The 20465-nt window shown below is 36.4% G+C and overlaps 1 protein-coding gene across 13 annotated transcripts in view; it reads left to right on the forward strand.

Moving 5' to 3' along the window:
• The window catches only part of tns1b (tensin 1b), a 254799-nt gene that overhangs the window by 221770 nt on the left and 12564 nt on the right, over positions 1-20465 (forward strand). For 8 of the 13 annotated variants that reach the window (XM_015359171.2, XM_015359174.2, XM_015359177.2 and 5 more), the window contains 9 exons: positions 1294-1377; positions 6433-6626; positions 7516-7654; positions 11864-11959; positions 16479-16653; positions 17386-18143; positions 18530-18616; positions 19116-19247; positions 19828-19920. In XM_015359171.2, coding sequence (XP_015214657.1) covers positions 1294-1377; positions 6433-6626; positions 7516-7654; positions 11864-11959; positions 16479-16653; positions 17386-18143; positions 18530-18616; positions 19116-19247; positions 19828-19920 — 1758 coding nt within the window. The remainder of the gene's footprint in view (positions 1-1293; positions 1378-6432; positions 6627-7515; positions 7655-11863; positions 11960-16478; positions 16654-17385; positions 18144-18529; positions 18617-19115; positions 19248-19827; positions 19921-20465) is intronic. The other 5 variants (XM_015359176.2, XM_069196623.1, XM_015359178.2 and 2 more) reach the window with 3 other exon arrangements.

Genomic DNA, 20465 nt, shown 5'->3' on the forward strand with positions numbered 1-20465 from the left:
TGCAAGGCATAGGAAGGAGTTACCATTGCTAAACCCAGAATGGTATTGGTCAGTCAAAAGTTAAAAAGTCATCTGGAAAATAAAATATTCATAGTAATGTATGGTCCTCACACTGCAAACCTAGTTATTGGATATTTTGATTGTAGTTTCTATTCTAGCAATACAGCAAAATGCTCAGTTCTGATACTGGGTAACATTTAGTCTGAGCTGAAAAGGGAGTCAGTCAGGAAGATTTAATTCTAGCAGAAGCAGATACTTAATCTTGAACAAATATATTAACATGCTTCAAAGCAGTTTTGAGAAAAAGTACCTTTTTGAAAAGCCAAAACATAAGCGGAAACTTGGCAAAACATTCCAGTATGTTGATAAGGTTAAAAAAAACAACAACTTATATAGTCCGATTTTACTCCGGAGAAAAGAAAACAAAATTTATTGACCTGTGTGGGACAATAAAATTTAAAATTTAAATAAATTGAACAAAGGTCTGGTTTATGAACCCTAGCACACATATTGTATACAGCCCCTGGGCTGTGGAGAGATCTCTTGTAAGCTCACTGGACTGGGTCCCTCTTGAGTGACGCGGGAATCCTGGGTTTGAGCCCCCAACGGTGCGGGGCTGACCTAATGCAGCAAGGGCGCCCACCTGAACCCCGTTGCGTTACATTGGTGTCAGAAGCAGGGTGGGATAGCCCTTTGCCAGGGTCGACGAGTTAATCGAGGGAGAGTGTAATGCATATGGCCGACAGGTACTTTGTAAGAGCCGGCTTACCAGAGCGGTGATGTTGCCGCCCTTCCCTGTGATAGCAGGACTACAGCCACTGGGCTGTAGAGAGATCTCTCTTTAGCTCACTGGGCTGGGTCCCTGTTGAGTGACGCACGAATCCCGGGTTCGAGCCCCCAACGGTGCAGGGCTGACCTAATGCGGCAAGGGCGCCCACCTGAACCCCGTTGCATTACAGTATGTTTAATTTGTGTTTCTGTACATGTGGAAATCTGTAGTAGTGCTGAATTCATAAAAAATATAATATAAATGGGCATAACCTGAACTGTGGATTAAAAGATGTCCCTGTGTTCAAAATAATACTCTTGTATATAGAATAGTCTCATTTAGAGTGATTCACATTAAGGTTTTGATGGGGTATTAATTTTGCTGAAAATAACCCAGCACCTTCTTTTCTCTTTCTCTTGTTTTCAACATTTGTTCTTCTGCCCTGGACCATTTATGCATCTCCCTCTCCACCCCCTACTCTTCCTCTTCTCCTCCTTGGTTTCTGCGTTACCCTGCTCCTCCAGAATACAACGCTCGCATCAGGGGCATCTGGCAAAGCATGAACCCACCAAACACCTCCCATCGCCTGCGGTCTTACTCCTTCTCTGGTTTGTTCATTCTCACCTCTCCTGCTCCTCGCTTTCCTAACCTCTCCCTGTTTGCACCCTCTCTATCGTTTGTTACTTTTCCTGTCTCACATTTCACTTTAATGAAGCTCAGAACATTTTTCTCTCATTATATTCCGTTCACCTTCTTGGTAGCATATTTCAGCCTAGTTCATGGGTGGGGAAAATCAGTGGTGGTAACATGTTGCATCATTTGTATGCTGCAGAGGAACAAATTAAAGGTTTATTCCATGCTGAAAAGTGAAGAAAGGAAACACAACGTTGTGTTTCCTTTCTTCTCTTTTCAGCGTAGAATAAACCTTTAACTTGTTCCTTTGCAGCCTACGCATCCTGACGCAGGTACCTATTAAAATTGCTTTATTGTTATGCTGTTTATTTTGATGATACATGCTAACATGATGACTCAACAAGATGTTGAATGTTGTCTGAATCCTAGTATTGAAAAAAAACTAGATACTGTAGATAGACTTATAACAACATTGTATGAATAGATGTGCTTTCCAAATTTAAACATTATTAGTACTTTTTTGTTTAAGAAACTAACATTTTTAGAGGCAGCATTTTATAAATGCATAAGTAGGCTTGTTACCTATAAATGTTTGCATTTTAGGTATACACAATGTATCACAGTAAAGGTGTGGAATCCAGTTGTTAAAACTATTTTTTAAAATTTTTAGATTAATTTTTTAAAACGTTAGTATAAACTTACTACTTTTGTGTTGTCCACCTCTTACATGCTCATTGCCTTCCTGTGTTGAATTAAATATTCCTGCTAATTAAATATAGACAGATGATTCAAATATTACTTCTAATGATCTCTTCCTTCTATGAGATTGTAACAGGGCAGATAGAAAAGGGTACACAGCTAGTAAATGACTAATAATGGAAGTAGCAGGTGTCAAGATTAGGGTGATGGGAATGTTTTGTTGTTTTGTATGAATACTGAAAATAAATCATTTACTGTACTGTGTATGAATGATGTTATGTTTTCAGAACAGCATAGTAATTCCAAGTTAATGGGATGTTAATTGTCTTTAAATATTTGCAATGTTTTTCATTTTTTCAAAGACAAGTGATTATTTCATTTTATTTTAAAAGAAGGTTAATATGTCCTTCTGTCCGCTGTGATGTTGGACAATTCAATTAAAAACCGTGGTTCTAATAGTATTTAAAAATAAAGTCAAAGGAGGCAGTGTTTTAACCATGTTTTAGCCTCTTTTGCTCAATGGAATTGTGTGCAAACTTTAATGAAGACTAACTCCTTACAATTACATTTGATTTAGTGAGATCATAGTGATAGAATTGATCAAATGCATTGAAATTCATAGGTTCATTTACATAGCAACACTAATACATCAATTTCTTATTCTTTTGGTAACAATGTTAATGTTGCCTGTGTCTGTGATACGACTTATTTTGGAACAAAGCAACAGCACAGTTGCTGTAAAAAAATAAAAAATAAATTGTGGGGGTTCTTGTAGCATAATGCCCACATTTTGTGATTAATGTATTACAATCTCTGCATTTATTTGTGCCAACATTCCATTTAGGAACAGTTCAATGTTGTTACATTTTTGGTATTTTTTTCTTATTGGTATTTTCCCAATATCTGTGCTACATTCTCCCTATGCCTACATATTGAGTTTTTGTTATAGGTAATGTCACAGATACAGTAAAATATTTTAATATTTATTTTATACTTTTTGATATTATTGTGTACTTTGAATGTGATTTTATTATCAAAGCAAATGCTTCTAGAAATTTATTGTTCAATTTTTATTTCATTTTGCTCTCTTCTAATTTTGTTGGTACTAGACTCATTCTTTTTAAGAAAATAGCCTCTATTGTTATAAAGGGCTCCTATTTCAAATATTCAGAAAATAAAAAAAAAAACGTGCATAAATCTTTAAGAACAATTGGTTTATTTTTTGTCCTTTCAAAGTTAGAAGAGGCAAAAAAACCAGAAAAAATAGATGAGAACAAAATCACAAAAGGTCATTCTGTGTTGTGGAATGTAAGGCTTGCAGTCGGTCTCTGTTTACAGCAAGATTCATTTTGTCAGCATTCGCAGAGCAAGGGCAGCTACAGAGGCACTTCAATCATTCAAGGTTGGAAAAGGATGTTTTCTTTGATCATTTTTAGCATTTAAGTTGCTTAGAATATTAAACAAGCATCCTAAAAAACGGAGGTCATTTTGTTTCTAAAAATTACAGTGTAGCAGCATTAATATCTTTCCTAAGAGACTTTCAAAACAGGAGTCATATTCCCTGTGTATTTGTATTGTACAGTAAGTGATAGCAGAACGATTATAACAAAGGAGTTAACTGTATTACCATGAAACAGAAAGAACCTCACAACCATACTGTATGTGCTAGAATTCTGATAACATAAATTGATATTTTACAGCATTTGCAAGGATACAGACAGAAAAAAAGAGAGAGTGAAACCATATATAGGAGACCTAGAGTGGTTCTTTGTATATTTTTCTTAAAAGGAAATTGTAGATTTTCTGATGTGTCTGTTATTCTGATGTGTCTGCACTCTCTCAGTGCTTTGCCAATTGACAGAAAAGAAAAATCTTTCCATCCTGGGATTCCCTGCTGTACCAGCTGGAATCATTTAGCCAAACCCTGTTGTCAAGGTAACAAGGCCTAGTATTTGACATCTGCAGCTGTGAAGTAGTAAAGTTTTTGGACATCTGGTTTGCATGTTTTGTGGCCTAATACATCATAGGGGAAATGGACTACATGCTCTTTGCACTCATTCACGTGTAAGGTTATAGACTTTTTGGGCATAGTTTTGGATTTCAGATTGTGATGTGCTCAAATATATGAGCGAACGAAAAAAAGTTAAAACTGAAAATTTAACAGGATCCAACAAACAAAATAAAAAATGCAAGTAGTTAGGTTATCCATGAGATACGTTTTTTCAGCTAATTTTATAAAGAAAGTCACAAAATCGTTGTGGTAAGAAAAGTAAATTCAGCTTTCAGAGTCTTCTGTTCTAGGACAACAGATGTGTTTGTATTTTTATAAAACCTTTACAATACTCCACAAATATTGTGCTATTGGTAGTGCTTAAAAATGTGAAGGAAAATTAATGGTGATCTATGTTTGTTGTGGATGGTCAGAATCTTTCCAGTTTTTCAGTTTCTTCTTAAAGCCTAAATAGCCACACCACTGCTTGAGAAACTCTCAATTGCACTGTTCTTGACCACTCTGGCACATTGCAGGCTGCAGGCAGCAGGTACAGAGGCTCTTATAGCTGGAAGCTAATATTTCAAATTATGTGGAGCAGGATGACTCTAATGCAAAGCATTGGAATCATGTAAATATTTTTCAGATGTTGTAGCTTAATTTCCAAAACTCTGTAACTCACACTTCAATGTTTTGTCTTAGGTTTGGGTAGTTCTGTTAGTATATACAGTATATGGATGCTTTATATGAATGCATGTGACATGATACTGTATATGCAAATGCTTTGCATTATAGCAGGCTTTTCTATCATTTCTGTTTCCTTTATATGTGATTCTTGGAAAATTTGTGTTTGAGCTTAGAACTGTGGAAATGAAATTGTGCATTCCCTCTAGGATAATGTGCAGAAATCCTTTCCAAATACAGAATTGCAATTTTTAATAATAATAATAATAATAATAATAATAATAATAATAATAATAATAATAATAACAATAATAATAATAATAATTGTTTAAACTTATATAGAGCTTTTCTGGACACTCCACTCAAAGCACTTTACAGGTAATGGGGACTCCCCTCCACCACCACCAATGTGCAGTATCCACCTGGATGATGCGATGGCAGCCATAGTGCGCCAGAACGCTCTCCACATACTGTACCAGCTATTAGTGGGAAGGAGAACAGAGTAATGAAGCCAATTCAAGATGGGGATTATAAGGAGGCTATTTTTGGTAAGGGCCAATGGGAAATTTGTCCTCGTCACCATACTGGGGCATTAGGACCCACATATGCTGCAGGGTGAGCGACCCCTGATGGCTCCGCTAACACGTCTTCCAGCAGCAGCCTTAGGTTTTTAACAGGGAAGTCTTTGTCATTGATTTCCATTACACCCCACTATCTTTACTGATACAGTATGTAACAATCAGAACTCTCGTTTATGAGGATTATAAGACTACTTCACAAAAAATGTTTTGTGTATGAAATAGTTTATTCTTGGTTTCTTTACAAGTACTCTCTTGCTAAATATTTTTAACTGGAATTTGTGCTGGCAACAAAGTGGCACAGTAGGTAGCATTACTGTCTTGCAGCACTGGGATTTGGGATTCAATTCTAGACCTGGGGTGATATCTGTATGGAGTTGTTAGGTTCCCCCTGGGTTCACGAGTGTTTCCTCTAGGTGCTCTGGTTTCCTTCCACACTCCAAAAACCTACTGGTACTGTAGATTAATTCACTTTTGGGAAAGGTGTGAGTATTTGTGTGTCTGTGTTTGTGACTGACGTCCCATCCAGGATGTGCCCGTTGCTTGCCAGGATAGGCTCCGGCTCCCCGCAATCCTGATCCTGAATTGGAAGAATCGTTTTTCAAAAATGGATGGAAAACAGGTGGATGGAAGTTCTGTAGCAGGCTTTGTCAAGATGATTATTTCTACAGCCAGGTTATTTGGATGTGCTTTGAAAAAAGTATTCATAATAATAATTTAAGCATTTAAGTCTTTTTGTGCCACACATTTAGAAAAAAAATGATTGTTTGCTTAAGAGTTCCTGTTTATTTTAAACAGTGCATTCTTTGTGCGTGACAAAAATTGTTGGAATTTGCTCACTTCACGCTCTTGCAGGACATTAAATCAGAAGTGCTATTATCCAGAGAACTAGAATAAAACTGGATTGTTTGCTTCAATGACTAGAGAAAATGTTCATAGTTTTATTTCGTGAAAATACTGAATATTAAATATTATTTATATTGTATATGTTTCATTGTTTTGGAAACTGTGTGTGCAATTGATTGACTAGCAGAAAACTTTAACACTGTTTGAAGCTCAGGTGTCCTGTTTTTGTGCAGGTGTCCGGTCCCAAGGAATGTTGCCTGATGAATCGTCCGCCCCCACACGACGCAGAACAACCAGTGAAGGACAGTATGAGAATGGCCACGACGGAAGCTCTACCCACAGTACCATGGTTCGGTCCCCCATTCGATGCGTCTCTCCCGAGGTGGTCAATACTATTGCTGCAAATCCAGGGGGCCGACCAAAGGAGGTACATATTTATAAGATGCTTTCTACGAACCAAGCAAATACATGTTTCCAGTCTTTTCACACCTGAATAGATGTTCCATCCGTGGCTCCTCATTATGGCTGTTGAGATTTAGCTGTTTTTGTGTAAATATAAGATAAATGGGTTTAGAAAGTGTTAACAGCAAAATAGTGCATTTTTAACTTTTTACTGGTATCTTACCAATTCTTAAAATGTATTCAAAGGAAGGACAGTATACAGTATATTTACCCTGTGACTCATTTTGAATATTCAAAATGACAAGCCCTTTAATAGTTACCTTTTGAAGATATGTTTTTTTATGAGACCAAGTAAAATTAGAACAAATACCTAATAAATAATAAAACAATCAACTAATAGTTCTCAGATATATACAGTACAGTGGGTGTTCTAATTATTCACGTTACCAATTAATTTAGTGAACAATATCTTTGAGTTGTCAAAAGTTCTGCATTAAATATTATAATACTGCATGGAACACATTATTATACACAAATTTTATTTTATGGAACTAACCATTTAGTTCTGAAATAGTCACATATGTAAATACAGAAACTTAGCAATGTGGATACAGAAAGTACTATGATGTAGTTCCAAGGTTCAAGCACTGGCTGCTGTCTTTGGCCCACTTATTCACATTTTTTATTTTATGCCATATAAGGATAAATAATATGTATTTGTAAAGTTGTAGAATCATGTCATTCAATGGTTGCTATGAAAAGGCATACAGTACATACAAAAGATCTTGAATCTTGAGGAGTCATTGAAAAGTAGACCATCGAAGTATTTCTCTTCTAGAACAGAGCTACATTTTACATGACTTTGTTTTTGAAAGCCTCATAAATGTATGATGCTCTCTTCTTGTCCTGTGCAGCCACATATGCACAGCTACAGAGAGGCATTTGAAGAAATAGATGGCGCTCCACTAAGTCCCACATCCAGCAGTGGTGGTGAGGTCCTTCCCCTGACCCCTGCTTTTCCTGTGTCGCCACAAACCCCTTACTACAACCTGTGTAAGTTCACCATCCCTGGAGGAAGAGGGCGCTGTTTACAAACGAGTAGACTACAGATACTGTAGATAGCCTCCTAAAAACCCATCACTATGTAAATTTAGAAATTAATGGTGCCACATTTTTAATTTTTCGCAGCTGAAGGTTTTGCTTTTTGAATTCATATAATTTTTCCTAACATTCTATGGTAGAACTGTACAGATAGTGATACCATTTTCACTTATTCCGTTTTTGCTATTAGATGAGTAAACATGTTACATGTTTTAAGGTTTAATACTGTAGGTGTCAAAGTAAAATTGCAACCCGGTTGAAAAATGTTAAGATTGATAAATCAACCTGTTTACAAAGGTTGTTGGGCTACATGGTGGTGCAGTGGTTAGCATTGCTGCCTCACAGCACTGTGGCCATGGGTCCTATTCTGGATCTGGGGTACTGTCTGTGTGGAGATTATGTGTTCTTCACATGTTCGTGTGGGTATGCTCTGGGTGCTCCAGTTTGCTCCCACATTCCAGAACATACTGTAGATGGAAGGCTAATTGGCTTTTTGGAAAATTGACCCTGGTGTGAGTGTGTACATGTTTGTGTCTGTCTGTGCCCTATGATGGACAGGTGTTTTAGCAAGGGTGCATTCTGCCTTGCGTGTATTGCTTTCCAGGATAGGCTCTGGCTCCCCCACATCCCTTTGTTTCACAAAATGTATAGGAATTGGATGGATACATACACAACATATGTTAACCGACAATCATGTAGATGAGAGAATTCTTTGGTTATCTTTGTTTAGGAAAATAAGATCATAACCCATTTTCAGGTGTTTTTAATTCAATCAATTACTTTTCTTGAAATTTGTAATCATAGCAAGAAATGCTACATTTAGAAGTATTAAGCAATTATTCTGAAACCCTGAAAAGAGCAACATATTTTAACAAAAGAAGAACATGATAAAATCAATGACTTAATTATGAATTATTCTCATAATAATGGTATATTAACTTGTTTAAAAAAACATTTTAAAAACAGTGTTGAAATGTACAGATGTGTATACAGATGTATACAAGCAGAAATATTAATCTAGTGACAAAAACGTTTAAGAATTTTTTTTTATAGTGCAAAAGTCACAGTATAGGTTAATGATAACAATTCCAAAAAACATATTAACTGTTAGTTAACAGAGACTTTAGGTATTACTGAAAAACAGTGGTTCACAAACACCTGAGTTTTCAATCTAACTTCAGAAAAAGTTTTGATTTTTTATTTTGTCTTATTTACAGCTGATTCTCTTGGTGGTGGGTTTTTATGCTTTGTAGATATCCTTTTCCTATTTCTATGAAGCATTAGTGTTTCAATTAGATTAACAAATTGTCTGTTAGTCAACATTAAAACCAGCACTGTAATATTTGGAATTGCTGTAAGAAAAGAAGATTACAGTACATACCAAATTCTAGGGTCAATATCTGTACAACGATACAATGTTCAATGTTTTAAAAATATATGGTTTCTTCCTTGAACAGAGTATCACTATAGAATCCCAGCACAATTAAAAAAATAAATTATGTTTATGCCAGTTAAAGTACTGAGTTGTGTATTACTTGTAATCAAATAAAATCAGAAAGCACATACAGTCTTATTGACAAGTTATCTTATTTTTCCAGTAAGGGTTTGTGTTGACTAATAGACATTCTTCAACCCACAGATGAGAAAGAATTCCATCAGTGTTTTGCTTTCATAAAAACCTTACAGTGCTCTTGTGGGCTTTGAAGAATATGCTGTTATGAAGAGATCTCTGTTTGAGGTACCCACTAGGATTTTGCTTCCTAAATCACAAAGAAAGTTATCTATTTGAAGGAGAAGCAATAAACATAGTGATAAATCTTAGAATTCCACAATAATTGCAAGTATCAAGATTGTACAGTTTTGTTGCATTTAAATACTGACATGCATGTACTGCATATTAATAATAATAAGAAGAAGAATTGCTTACACTTATATAGCACTTTTCTGGACACTCCACTCAAAGCGCTTTACAGGTAATGGGGACTCCCCTCCACCACCTTCAATGTGCAGCATCCACCTGGATGATGTAATGGCAGCCATAGTGCGCCAGAACGCTCACCACACATAAGCTATCAGTGGGGAGGAGAAGCAGAGTAATGAAGCCAATTCATAGATGGGGATTATTAGGAGGCCAATGGGAAATTTGGCCAGGACACTGGGGTTACACCCCTACTCTTTACGAGAAATTCCCTGGGATTTTTAATGACCACGGAGAGTCAGGACCTCGGTTTTGCATCTCATCCGAAGGACAGCGCCTTATTTACAGTATAGTGTCCCCGTCACTACACTGGGGCATTTGGACCCACATGGACCGCAGGTTGAGCGCCCCCTGCTGGCCCCACTAACACCTCTTCCAGCAGCAACCTTAGTTTTTCCCAGGAGGTCTCCCATCCAGGTACTGACCAGGCTCACACCTGCTTAGCTTCAGTGGTTACAAGTTGTGAGTTGCAGGGTGATATGGCTGCATATATTGTAAATACATTTATTCGGTTTACAGAAAACCTTTAATTTAAATGTTTACTGATATTTGTTAACATATTGATACTCACCATGAGATCATTACTTAGATTAAGATGCATATTATTATAAAACATAGGTACATAACAAAGGTTAAAATATTAGCTAATCCTGTTTGACTTGGAGCAATTTCATGATCCCAGAATTTTATCAGTCCTTTCCTTAAGCAGTTTATTAGAATGTTTGTCCCTGGGCCATGCAGCTCTGAATGTCTTCTATTTCATGTCCCAAAAGCTGCTAATTTTAATGATCACTTGTAGGTCTCTGTTTCTTTGTTGGTGTATATAGGATTATATTGTAAAGATGACTTTTTCCCACTTAAGATGAATACTGATTCAGTTATTAATTACTAAGATTGGCCAATGTTAAAATTTCTTTTATTGTGGTGGTTTTCATGAAAGCAGAATGTTGACATGAACTCTTTCCTTTGTGAACATTAGAACAAATAGAATGATTTAAGACTGTATTTTATGACGGCTCCCTCCTCCTACAGTGAAATGTAGGTGTTATATGGAACCCATCTAAAACAGCCCAAATGCCATAGCAGTGTGCAGCATTTGGCTGCAAAACAAAGAATTGTTTGGGATTCTTTGGTAAGTGGAAGATGCATGAAACAGTTCCAGTGTCGTGTCTGTCCCTTCCATCCAGCACTCTTTCTCTCCCTCTATTTCATTTTGCATGCACATGGAAAGTAAGATTATGAAAGACAGAGACTGAGCTGCAAACAAATCCTTTCTTGTTTTATGCTTTTGCTTTCAGAAAGCTGTAAATTATTTTATATACTTAGATACTGCAGTTTGTCAAGCTGGCTTTCCTACTGTAGAACATATTTAATTACAAGAAAACAGCAACTGTAACAAAAGTCATCAGGTTAATCTCTGCTCATAAATGTTCTTAGATGCCATGCTGCACAATACAGTAGTATTCTTTGCTACATATTACTATGTTAGTACTAATTTACTATAGTGCTAATGTAATAGTACTGAAACCAGAATATTTTATAACTGTTGCATGGCAGTGAGGATTGTTTGTGTTATACTGTATGTGTACTGTATACACACATTAATTTCTTTATAACGTGTGTATTGTTTTGTTTTGATGTGTGAGTATACATGAGTATACATGTACAGTATATGCCACATACACATTTGAAAATACTAGCTTGATTTACCAAGTTAAAACATTCCAAAGCATTCTTACCCTTCATTCTCTGAAATTATGTATTGGAATAATTTTTATTGTTACTGCAGTATCAATTTTCTCTCAGGTGATGACAGACTCAATGAGTAAATTATTCTTGCTACAAATGCTTTTGCCAAACAAAACTATTATTAGACTCCCTTTAATGGCTAGGTTCCTTCCTCATTCCACTAAAATTCACAAAAAGAAACCAATATACAGTGCCACAGGACACTCCAAATATTAAATTAGTACAATTAGTGATATCAGCTTATTAATGAGGTTATATTTTAAACTATATCAATACCAATTACTGTATGGTTATGAAAACAGTTTGAAAATTTAGCAACATATAGCATTGAAACACACAGACTTACAGAATATGTTGAACACACATGCATCCACAGCATTTACTGGTAAAACAGTGTTTGTGCTTGATGTTGAAAATGACACTCTCTCTCTTAGGCCGTTCCCCTCCTGGCCTAGCAAAAACTCCTCTGTCAGCCCTTGGATTGAAGCCTCACAACCCAGCTGAGATCCTTCTCCAACAGTCTGGAACTGGTGAGTCCACGTTTATCTAAAATTGTTCTGAACACTCCTGAAAAATGTTTTCAAGAGATCCAAACAGTACAGGCCCTGTAAAAGTATGAAAGTGAAAGCACTGTGTATCACCTCGTTTTTTTTACTTTAGGGCACTAGGGCTTATTCATAGGTTCTACTGTTAGTTTTTACAATGGTGATAAAGGCAATTACTATTTAATTGTATCCTTTTCCCCATTCATAATATTTTCTGGAGATTTTAATAATTCTTATCTTTTCATAGAAAATATAGGAGAAAACATTATCTCCTTATCCAGAGTCCCACCATATATGAACTCTGACCTTATTTTAAATATAAAAAAACGTTACTATACTCTAGTTGCTGTCCATTATATCTAATAAAGGTTAATCTATAGATCATTTGTACAATTTTAGCACTCTGAAATTAGTGATTTGTGAACTAGTTCTTTACAATCGAACAAGCTTCGGTAAAGGAAAGCAGTCATCTGCTAAAGAAAAATGTTGATTTGACTTGATCCATTACTCCAAAAAAGATTCAATATATTTTCCCTTTAACAGCTGTTGTAACATGTAATAAATTAATTAATTTCACAGATTATTTAGCACTACTAGACAAGGTTGCACAATATCACCGATTGCTATTTTCTGCCTTTATGGAACTTCTAGCTGTTGATATTCATAAAAGTAATACTATAAAATGGGTCGCAGCTGGAACTGCTGAGTTCAGTCATTATATTAAGCCTTTTGTTAATGGAGTTAGTTGGGCTAAGCATCCAGTTTAGAATTTATGTTACTCTGAGTGACAGAACTATATTTTAAGAATAACTGAAGTTCAAGTCAATAGATGAAAGATTTGCAGTTAAACAGCTGTGTAGCAAAAGTTTTTAGCAGAATTATTTAGCCCCCTCCTATTGTGTCCCATTTAGTAAAAAAAAATATAAAATGACACATTCATACTTTTTAAAACATTTTATTCAGACTGTGAAAGCTCAAATAAAAGACTGCTACCTAAAGCATATTGTGATGCCACTAGGGGCATTGTCCTCAGGGACAGTACTTTTACTGGGGCATCATTCAGTTTGTGGATATATGTATTTGCCAGCACTTAAAGGACCACAAGAGAACGCCGGCACCTAAAATGTTGGCAACAGGTAATTGCTGGAACAGTGAACAGCTATGCACCCTGCCATTAGAGAAATGCCATGATCCTGAGTGATGATTCTATAGATGGGCCCATAGTTTAGATAGAAGTAGTTCAAGTAGATAGCTGCGTCAGCATGCATAGGCTCCAAAGGAAGTAAAGGTTTATTCCATGCTGAAAGGAGAAGAAAGGAAAGACAATATTTCGGCTGTGGAGCCTTCTTCGGGTGTGAGATGTATCTCAAACATGTCTGTTGTAATAAATAATGAGATACTGCATTGTTTCAGTTTCCTAAAAGCATTGGGTTTACTTTTTAACATGTTTTATTCTATGGTTAATACTCTGAAGTCTTAAAGTATTACGCCAAAAGTTAGTCCTTTAACTAAAAACAACCTCTGCTGTTTAAAATGTTTGATTTGGCTAAAATGGTGTGAACTCAAGCTCTGATGGTTCACAGAATGGCAATTCCCTGAACTGATTTATACAGAACATGCTAATAGTTTGTAGAAACATACTGTGATAAAATATGAATGAAGGCTACATAACAGAGTTGGCACAGCATGCAATCAAGTCGCAAACCAGGTTAAGTGATAAATCAGTCAGACACCTCTTAGATGCTCTGTGTACAGTATATAATTGGTGTTGGTGGGGTAATTTACATCTTTGACTAAGCGATCTGCTGCCATTTAGAAAAACCAAGAGAGCCACACTTCGATCTTTGGAGTTATTGAATGCTTTTGTTGGATTAGACAGACTCATTTGAGAATGTAATATTTTCCCCTTGCTACATAGAAGAGACAAGGGTTGCTTACATACGAAGAGAAAAATTATTATATATGAAGTTGATGTTTTTTAATAAGTGTTGTTTCTTACTACATGTACTTCAAGTGGGTTTACATGTGCAGCTGAAGGATGTTAAGTACAAAACATTATTTTTTGTGCTTGGTTCAATTTAATCTTTTAAAAAGAATCAGAGAGTGGTATGTTCTACACCATGGTGAAACATTACACCATTGACATAACCTCCAACCTCTTGGAAGCTAATAGATTTAACACTTCTGAATTCCTTGTTTAATACTATATATAATTCATTACTAAGAAGGGGTTACATGGCTAATTGAGAAGCAAATTTGCTTACTAAGCAAACTTTTTCTTTCTTTTCATATTTTCACTCCTTTCCAGCTCTTGAATTTTCTGTCCCTCCATTTCCACTATCTTCTCTTTTGCTCTTACCTGATTCTTTCACACTATTTCTCTGATGGTCCTTTCTTCTTCCAATCTCTCACTGTAAAACATCCGTTCTTTGACTTTCCTTTCCTTGTCTTTTTCTGCTGTCAGATGCAGACAGTAGTCCTTTAAATGAAAATGAGGAAGGTAAGAATGGCTGTATGAGAGTACTCCACATCACTTTGTTATCCTTCCACCTTCACACCAGTAACACATCACAGGGCTCTCCATTATTTGAAGGGTGCTGCAAGCAAGATACTCCACAACAAGATCACACCGTAATAATGTGTCCTGCATAATAACCATCTCAGTTTTTTGTGATTTTTTCCACATTTTACATTCTTATTGCCTATTCATATTCCATCCAACCATTTTCTAACCACTTTATCCAATACTGGTTAGTGGGGGAGACGGAGCCTATCATGGCTATCTACCTCTTTTCAGTAGATTTCTTTATTGGATTAATAATATAAATATCAATTTCCTAAATTACAATATCTGAAGGTACTATCTTACAAGTCTATAGTTTACATGTTTATATGTAAATATAGATTCTATATCAAAGTTTTGCATTGTGTTATTTTTAAATTGAGGTACAGTAAACATTTAATATTATTTAAGGAACTGTATATCATTCAACCAGCCATAAATCTAATTATAATAACATTCTGTGTTCCTTCCTGTTTCAAACATTGTTTTCCCATTCTTAATAGTAGTGATGACATTGTACTTGATTTATAGATTTCCTTCTGTTTCATTTCCTTTTTTAAGGGAGAAACATTGTCATTTCCACTGCTTTCTTTCAGGGTGATATTTATATGTCTCATTTTTAAAGGTACAGAACCAACAATCAGATTGAATCTAGTTTCCTTCTACTTGTCAAAAATATTCATCCATTACAATCCTTGAACTGCAGTCTGTGCACTTGTTCTTGTATTTCTACAATGTATTGCAATATATTAAAATGGCATTCTTTTTTTCATTCAGAATGCTAACAGCATTCTTGAATTTCAGCTTAATGAGGTAACAATCTAAAGCAAACATTTGTTTCTAGTCACTGTACACTTAACTTTAGTCTTCATAACGTTTATTTGAATCTTATATGGAACAAAAGTAATTTCAGCATCAGAGATGAAATTCAAATAACTGTAGAAAATTGGAGAGAACAAAATGTTATGGGAAAATCAAAGCCTGCACGAGCTGGAGTGAAAGTAAAGCAGTATTTAATCTACCTCGATTACCAATTTTAATCTGTCCCCATACAACCATACCCATACCCATTTTAATGTTTTGAAAAAAAATATGCAAACAAAAGGTATGTAAAATATGTAATTTTAAATAAAAATAATTAGATATACTGCATTTGTAGAGGTGTAATACAAATATGACATTTGGTTAATCATTATAGCATTACCAGTTAAAACAAGTGCATTGAGTTCCTTTGCATTCCCTATTAAGAAGAAGCAGTATATTGTCATTCTGTTCTTATTCATTGTACCTACTGGTAATATACCTGAGGCAGAGAGAAAAAAAAGCATGAGAACAAAGCAAGCAAGTTCAGAGCAGTAAAAAAACACTAATGATTTTACTACTGAGCAGTGAAAGATGAATGCAGGAAATAACCACAAGAGAAGACATTACCTTTCATTTCAGCACAGAAGACAGGCTTTTATTGAATCAATGCAAGAAACTATTTTTTTGTCTGCATGTAATATTCAGTTTAACCTCTTTTTAATGTTCAGTAGCTAAATTGAGTGAAATAATTTGCTTCCCTTCACAAATGGTCCTTGAAAACTGAACGAAAAAATCAAAATGACTAGGTTCTGTCATTTTAAATACCAGTAAAGTTTAGATTTGATCAAGTTTGATTGTGAATCTTACCCATATTGTTCTTGTAGAGTCCATTTCAGTTAGAAACTGTATATAATGTAAGTAGGTGTTTGGATAATGTCTAAAAAATGACTTTTTTTACTGAATTACTTTTTTAAATGTAATTAGTGGACCACAGAAAGATCAAGACTTGAACAGAAAATCAGTAAATATAGTTTCTCTTTAAAATCACTACAGTGTTAATGATAAAGAATAATCAATTTAAATCAGTACAGTACATGATAATAAAATCTGTTTTCTTGGTGCCATCTTTGTTTACAGAGCCTCGGAGTTATGTTGAGTCAGTTGCTCGGACAGCTGCAGCTGGGGGAGGAGGCCAGCCAGGCTCCCCTGTACCACCCACTTATGACATGGATAGCCGAGGGAGACACACAGCCCCCTCTCATGCCTTCAGCTCGCCCCTATCAACCAGCAGTCCCATTCAAAGTGCTGAAGGGTGAGCAATAACCATATCTCATAAGAAACTCCCTTAACAGAAAGTAATTGCATATTAAGAACCTGGATTTCATCTGTGGTTTTAAAGGAATTGTGAATGAATAGTTGTATGAATGAATTATTTGAAAGAAGTACCTGTAGGACCATGTTTATTTTACAATAAACTGCAACACGAATAGCACAAAAGCTTCAGTCACTTACATTTAAATTAATCTTTACTGTGCTCTTAAGGAAATAAGTCTAAGTCTGAAAACCCTTCTGTTTTCCCAAGATAAATGAAGAGGAAATGCATGTCAAGAAGTGACTGTTTTATTTCCCTCAGAAAGGCTCTTACTGAGAGTGTGGTTTTCCTGCCTTACTTTTTTTGGCTGTTCTGCAGCTTTATGGAATACACGCAGGTTTATTCTGTATTTCAAAAATATCACAGGCTTAATTAAAGATAATCACAAAACAAATCATAAATTATAATGTGTATGAAATCTGTTCATTTTTAAAACTCAGGAGGTCCCTTCCTCCTGTTATTTATTCGAATTTGCATCTAGTTAGCTGAATAGACATCAAGAGAATATCATCTCCCCTTTTGATGAGCACATGAGTATCATCTTCATGTAATGTAACTATCTAATGAAAAGAAAAAAAGTTGATTTGGAGAATCTTTGTGCAGTATAAACAATGTTCAAATTGACATTTTAAATTTCTAATGACCAGCTTATCTTCTCTCCTTCTGTATCAGAAGCTATCCTTCTGCTGACAGCAGTATCCGAATGGGTACACCCCCCCATGTGGCTGACTCGGGTTTCCGCTCCCAACCTTCAGAAAGCACATACCGTGTCCCCACCCCTTCTTTCCCTGGCTCTGGCAGCATGACAGGCAGCTATGTGGGTCCTGATTACAGTCCATACCAACCTGAAGGTGCTCAGGTCAGTGTTGTGGGTGTCCACACAGTGCCCGGAAGCCCTCACACCCTCCACCGCACAGTGGCTACCAACACACCTCCAAGTCCAGCGCTGGCACGACGGATGGTCAACCAAGGAAGTCCTGCCATGGGGCGCCACATAGTGGCAGCAAATGGAAGTGAGCCAGGGACTCCCAGCAGCCCTGTACTGGGCAGGCATCCAGCAGTTAGCCAAGTGACCCCCGGAAGTCCAAGTCTGGAGAGACATGTGATGTATGGGTATTCCAGTCCCGATGAGAGACATGGCACACTGTCAAGACAGAGCAGCTCCTCTGGTTACCACCCACCATCGACACCCTCCTTCCCTGTCTCACCTGCTGGCTTCGCAGAAAGCCCAGGGCTCCGGCAAGGCAGCCCTGCCCCACAGCCTGTACTCCCAGAGAAGAGGCGGATGTCCAGTGGCGAGCGCCCCAATGGTGTTCTGTCTTATGGCACACTGAATGGAAAGATGTCCTCACCTGTGTCAAGTGGTGGCAGCACCCCAAGTGCATCCTTCTCTCACACCTTGCCAGACTTCTCTAAGCTCACCATGTGCGGTAAGCATATAGTGTTTGGCTTTTGTGTTTTGAAGTATTTATAAATAAGCATGCAATAGGGTACATCATCATAATAATAATAATGGAAATATCTTTCTGGGGGGTTTTCAGTTCTTTGAAAACATTTACTATAAATGTATCTTAATTACCGTGGTAAAATAAAAAAGAAGGTTAGGGTATTTTCACTGAGATTTTCTAGAATTAAAAAAAATATTAAAAAATTAGATTGAATAAGTTTAAAATTATCTAACATAAACACAGAGACAGTTTATTGACTGCAGATATCACATACTGTATGTTCTAAAGTCACAATGCCACATATTGTGTATCTCAAATTAACCCCCCGTTCTTTTTTTGTAATTGGTCTTGCTGACAACTCTGTACAGATGCAAGTCCAGAGACAAGGGCCAATGTGAAGTTTGTGCAGGATACTTCAAAGTTCTGGTATAAACCAGACATTTCTCGGGAGCAAGGTAAGGGAGAGTATGCAGGTTGGATTGTGCTAACAAAATTAGTTTGATCTAAATTAATTTGATATTGGTGCTGTTTATAGTTCAGTACGCTTTAGCTATACTACAGTACATATATTAAAATCTTATTGACTCTACTATTAATTTTAACCATTCTTCATAAGAAATCTCCATTTAGCTTAGCACACTTACAGAAGTATAGTTGCAAGCAGTAGCAATGTAATGACATACTGTACATGTGCATCTTAATTTACTCCGTATGCATATAGTTATATGGGAAATAACAAAATACTAAACATATTCTGAGGGCACATTTTTTTAATTCTGACTTTGACTTTTATTTGTGCTAAATATTATTAAATGAAATGCAACCCATTATGCACAATCTCTCATTTTCCTTCTCTCTTTCTGATTACAAACACCAAAATAAGGAGATTATGTGGTAACTGTATCTGAAAGGAGATCATAAAACACTGGATTTCCCCTTCCCTTCTTCTTTCAGCAATCGGTTTGCTGAAGGACAGAGAGCCGGGGGCCTTTGTTATACGAGACAGCCACTCATTCAGGGGAGCCTACGGCCTTGCCATGAAGGTAGCCTCTCCTCCTCCCACAGTGGTACAGCAAAATAAAAAAGGTATGGTATCCCAGCCAAAGCACTGTCTATTGCTCAGTCATTATGAACTAATGGTCTCCCTGCTAAATGGGTCTCCCTCTCAGACAATGCAACAATACGTAAGCATTATCCCTATTACAAATCTACATCACTATCAGCTCTTTAAAATAAGATGTACTGTATTTACAATGCTAGACATTAGTCTTAAGCCTGTGTGACCGTCGCGATTCCGCACAATCTCTTGACCTCCGCCGCTCCACCCCGCCGATTTGGCCCGTAACACCTGGGGCGCGAACCCACAGGGAGCCAGCCGCATGAGCTAGAGGAGACCTCCCTCAGCCTAGGCAGATGAGACTAGCTCTGCTACACCTTGTCAAAGGCATTTTCAACCCCATTGCCTGAATCTTTGTATATAGCCATTAAATTACTGTAATCTGTTGTTTCTAAACTTAGGTAACTATATTCATTGTCAATAGTATTTTGTTTTATAATCAATCATACTTAAATTAACATTCTACTTTTGAACACAGACAAGTGCCCAAAAGCATTCTGCATACACGCCTGAGAAAACAGACTTATATTCTTGCTCCTCTTGTTGCAGGTGACATTACCAATGAGCTTGTGCGACACTTTTTGATAGAAACAAGTCCCAAAGGGGTTAAACTGAAGGGGTGTCCTAATGAACCTTACTTTGGTAAGTACTTAACAGATTGGTAATATAACCAAATTGACTTGGAAATTCTTTATCCTTTAAAAACCCCTGCACCTTTTGGATTGAGGTTTGTACTGTATAGCAGCTGAATTTTCTATTGCCAAGCCTTGTAGTTGTAAATGCACAGATTTTTGAACAATGTGGAGGATGAAGTCAGTAGATTGGTGAGTCTATGTACGATGCCACTATGTTGTATTTAGTGCCATCTTCTGGAGCTGAGAGTATGACAAAAAATAAGACAAAAAAGGAGCTTAGTTGTTATATTAGTTACTGTTAATTAAACTACGCAAATGTGTAACAATAAATGGGTAACAAAGTGAAAGGATACAAACAATTTGTATGTAGAACAATGACAAGCAGGTAGCATTCCTGGTATGAGAAGTAATGTTAAAACTATACAACCCATGATTTAGACCTCTTTTAATATAATTGTAAACTTTTGCTTGTCAGGTTACACAGAGAATGATATACTGTAACCATAATCCTATAATAAAAAGATGAATTCATGATCTTTTTAATTCTGAAAC

This window comes from Lepisosteus oculatus, chromosome 12 (assembly GCF_040954835.1).
Source record: "Lepisosteus oculatus isolate fLepOcu1 chromosome 12, fLepOcu1.hap2, whole genome shotgun sequence".
NCBI classification, from domain to species: Eukaryota; Metazoa; Chordata; class Actinopteri; order Semionotiformes; family Lepisosteidae; genus Lepisosteus; species Lepisosteus oculatus.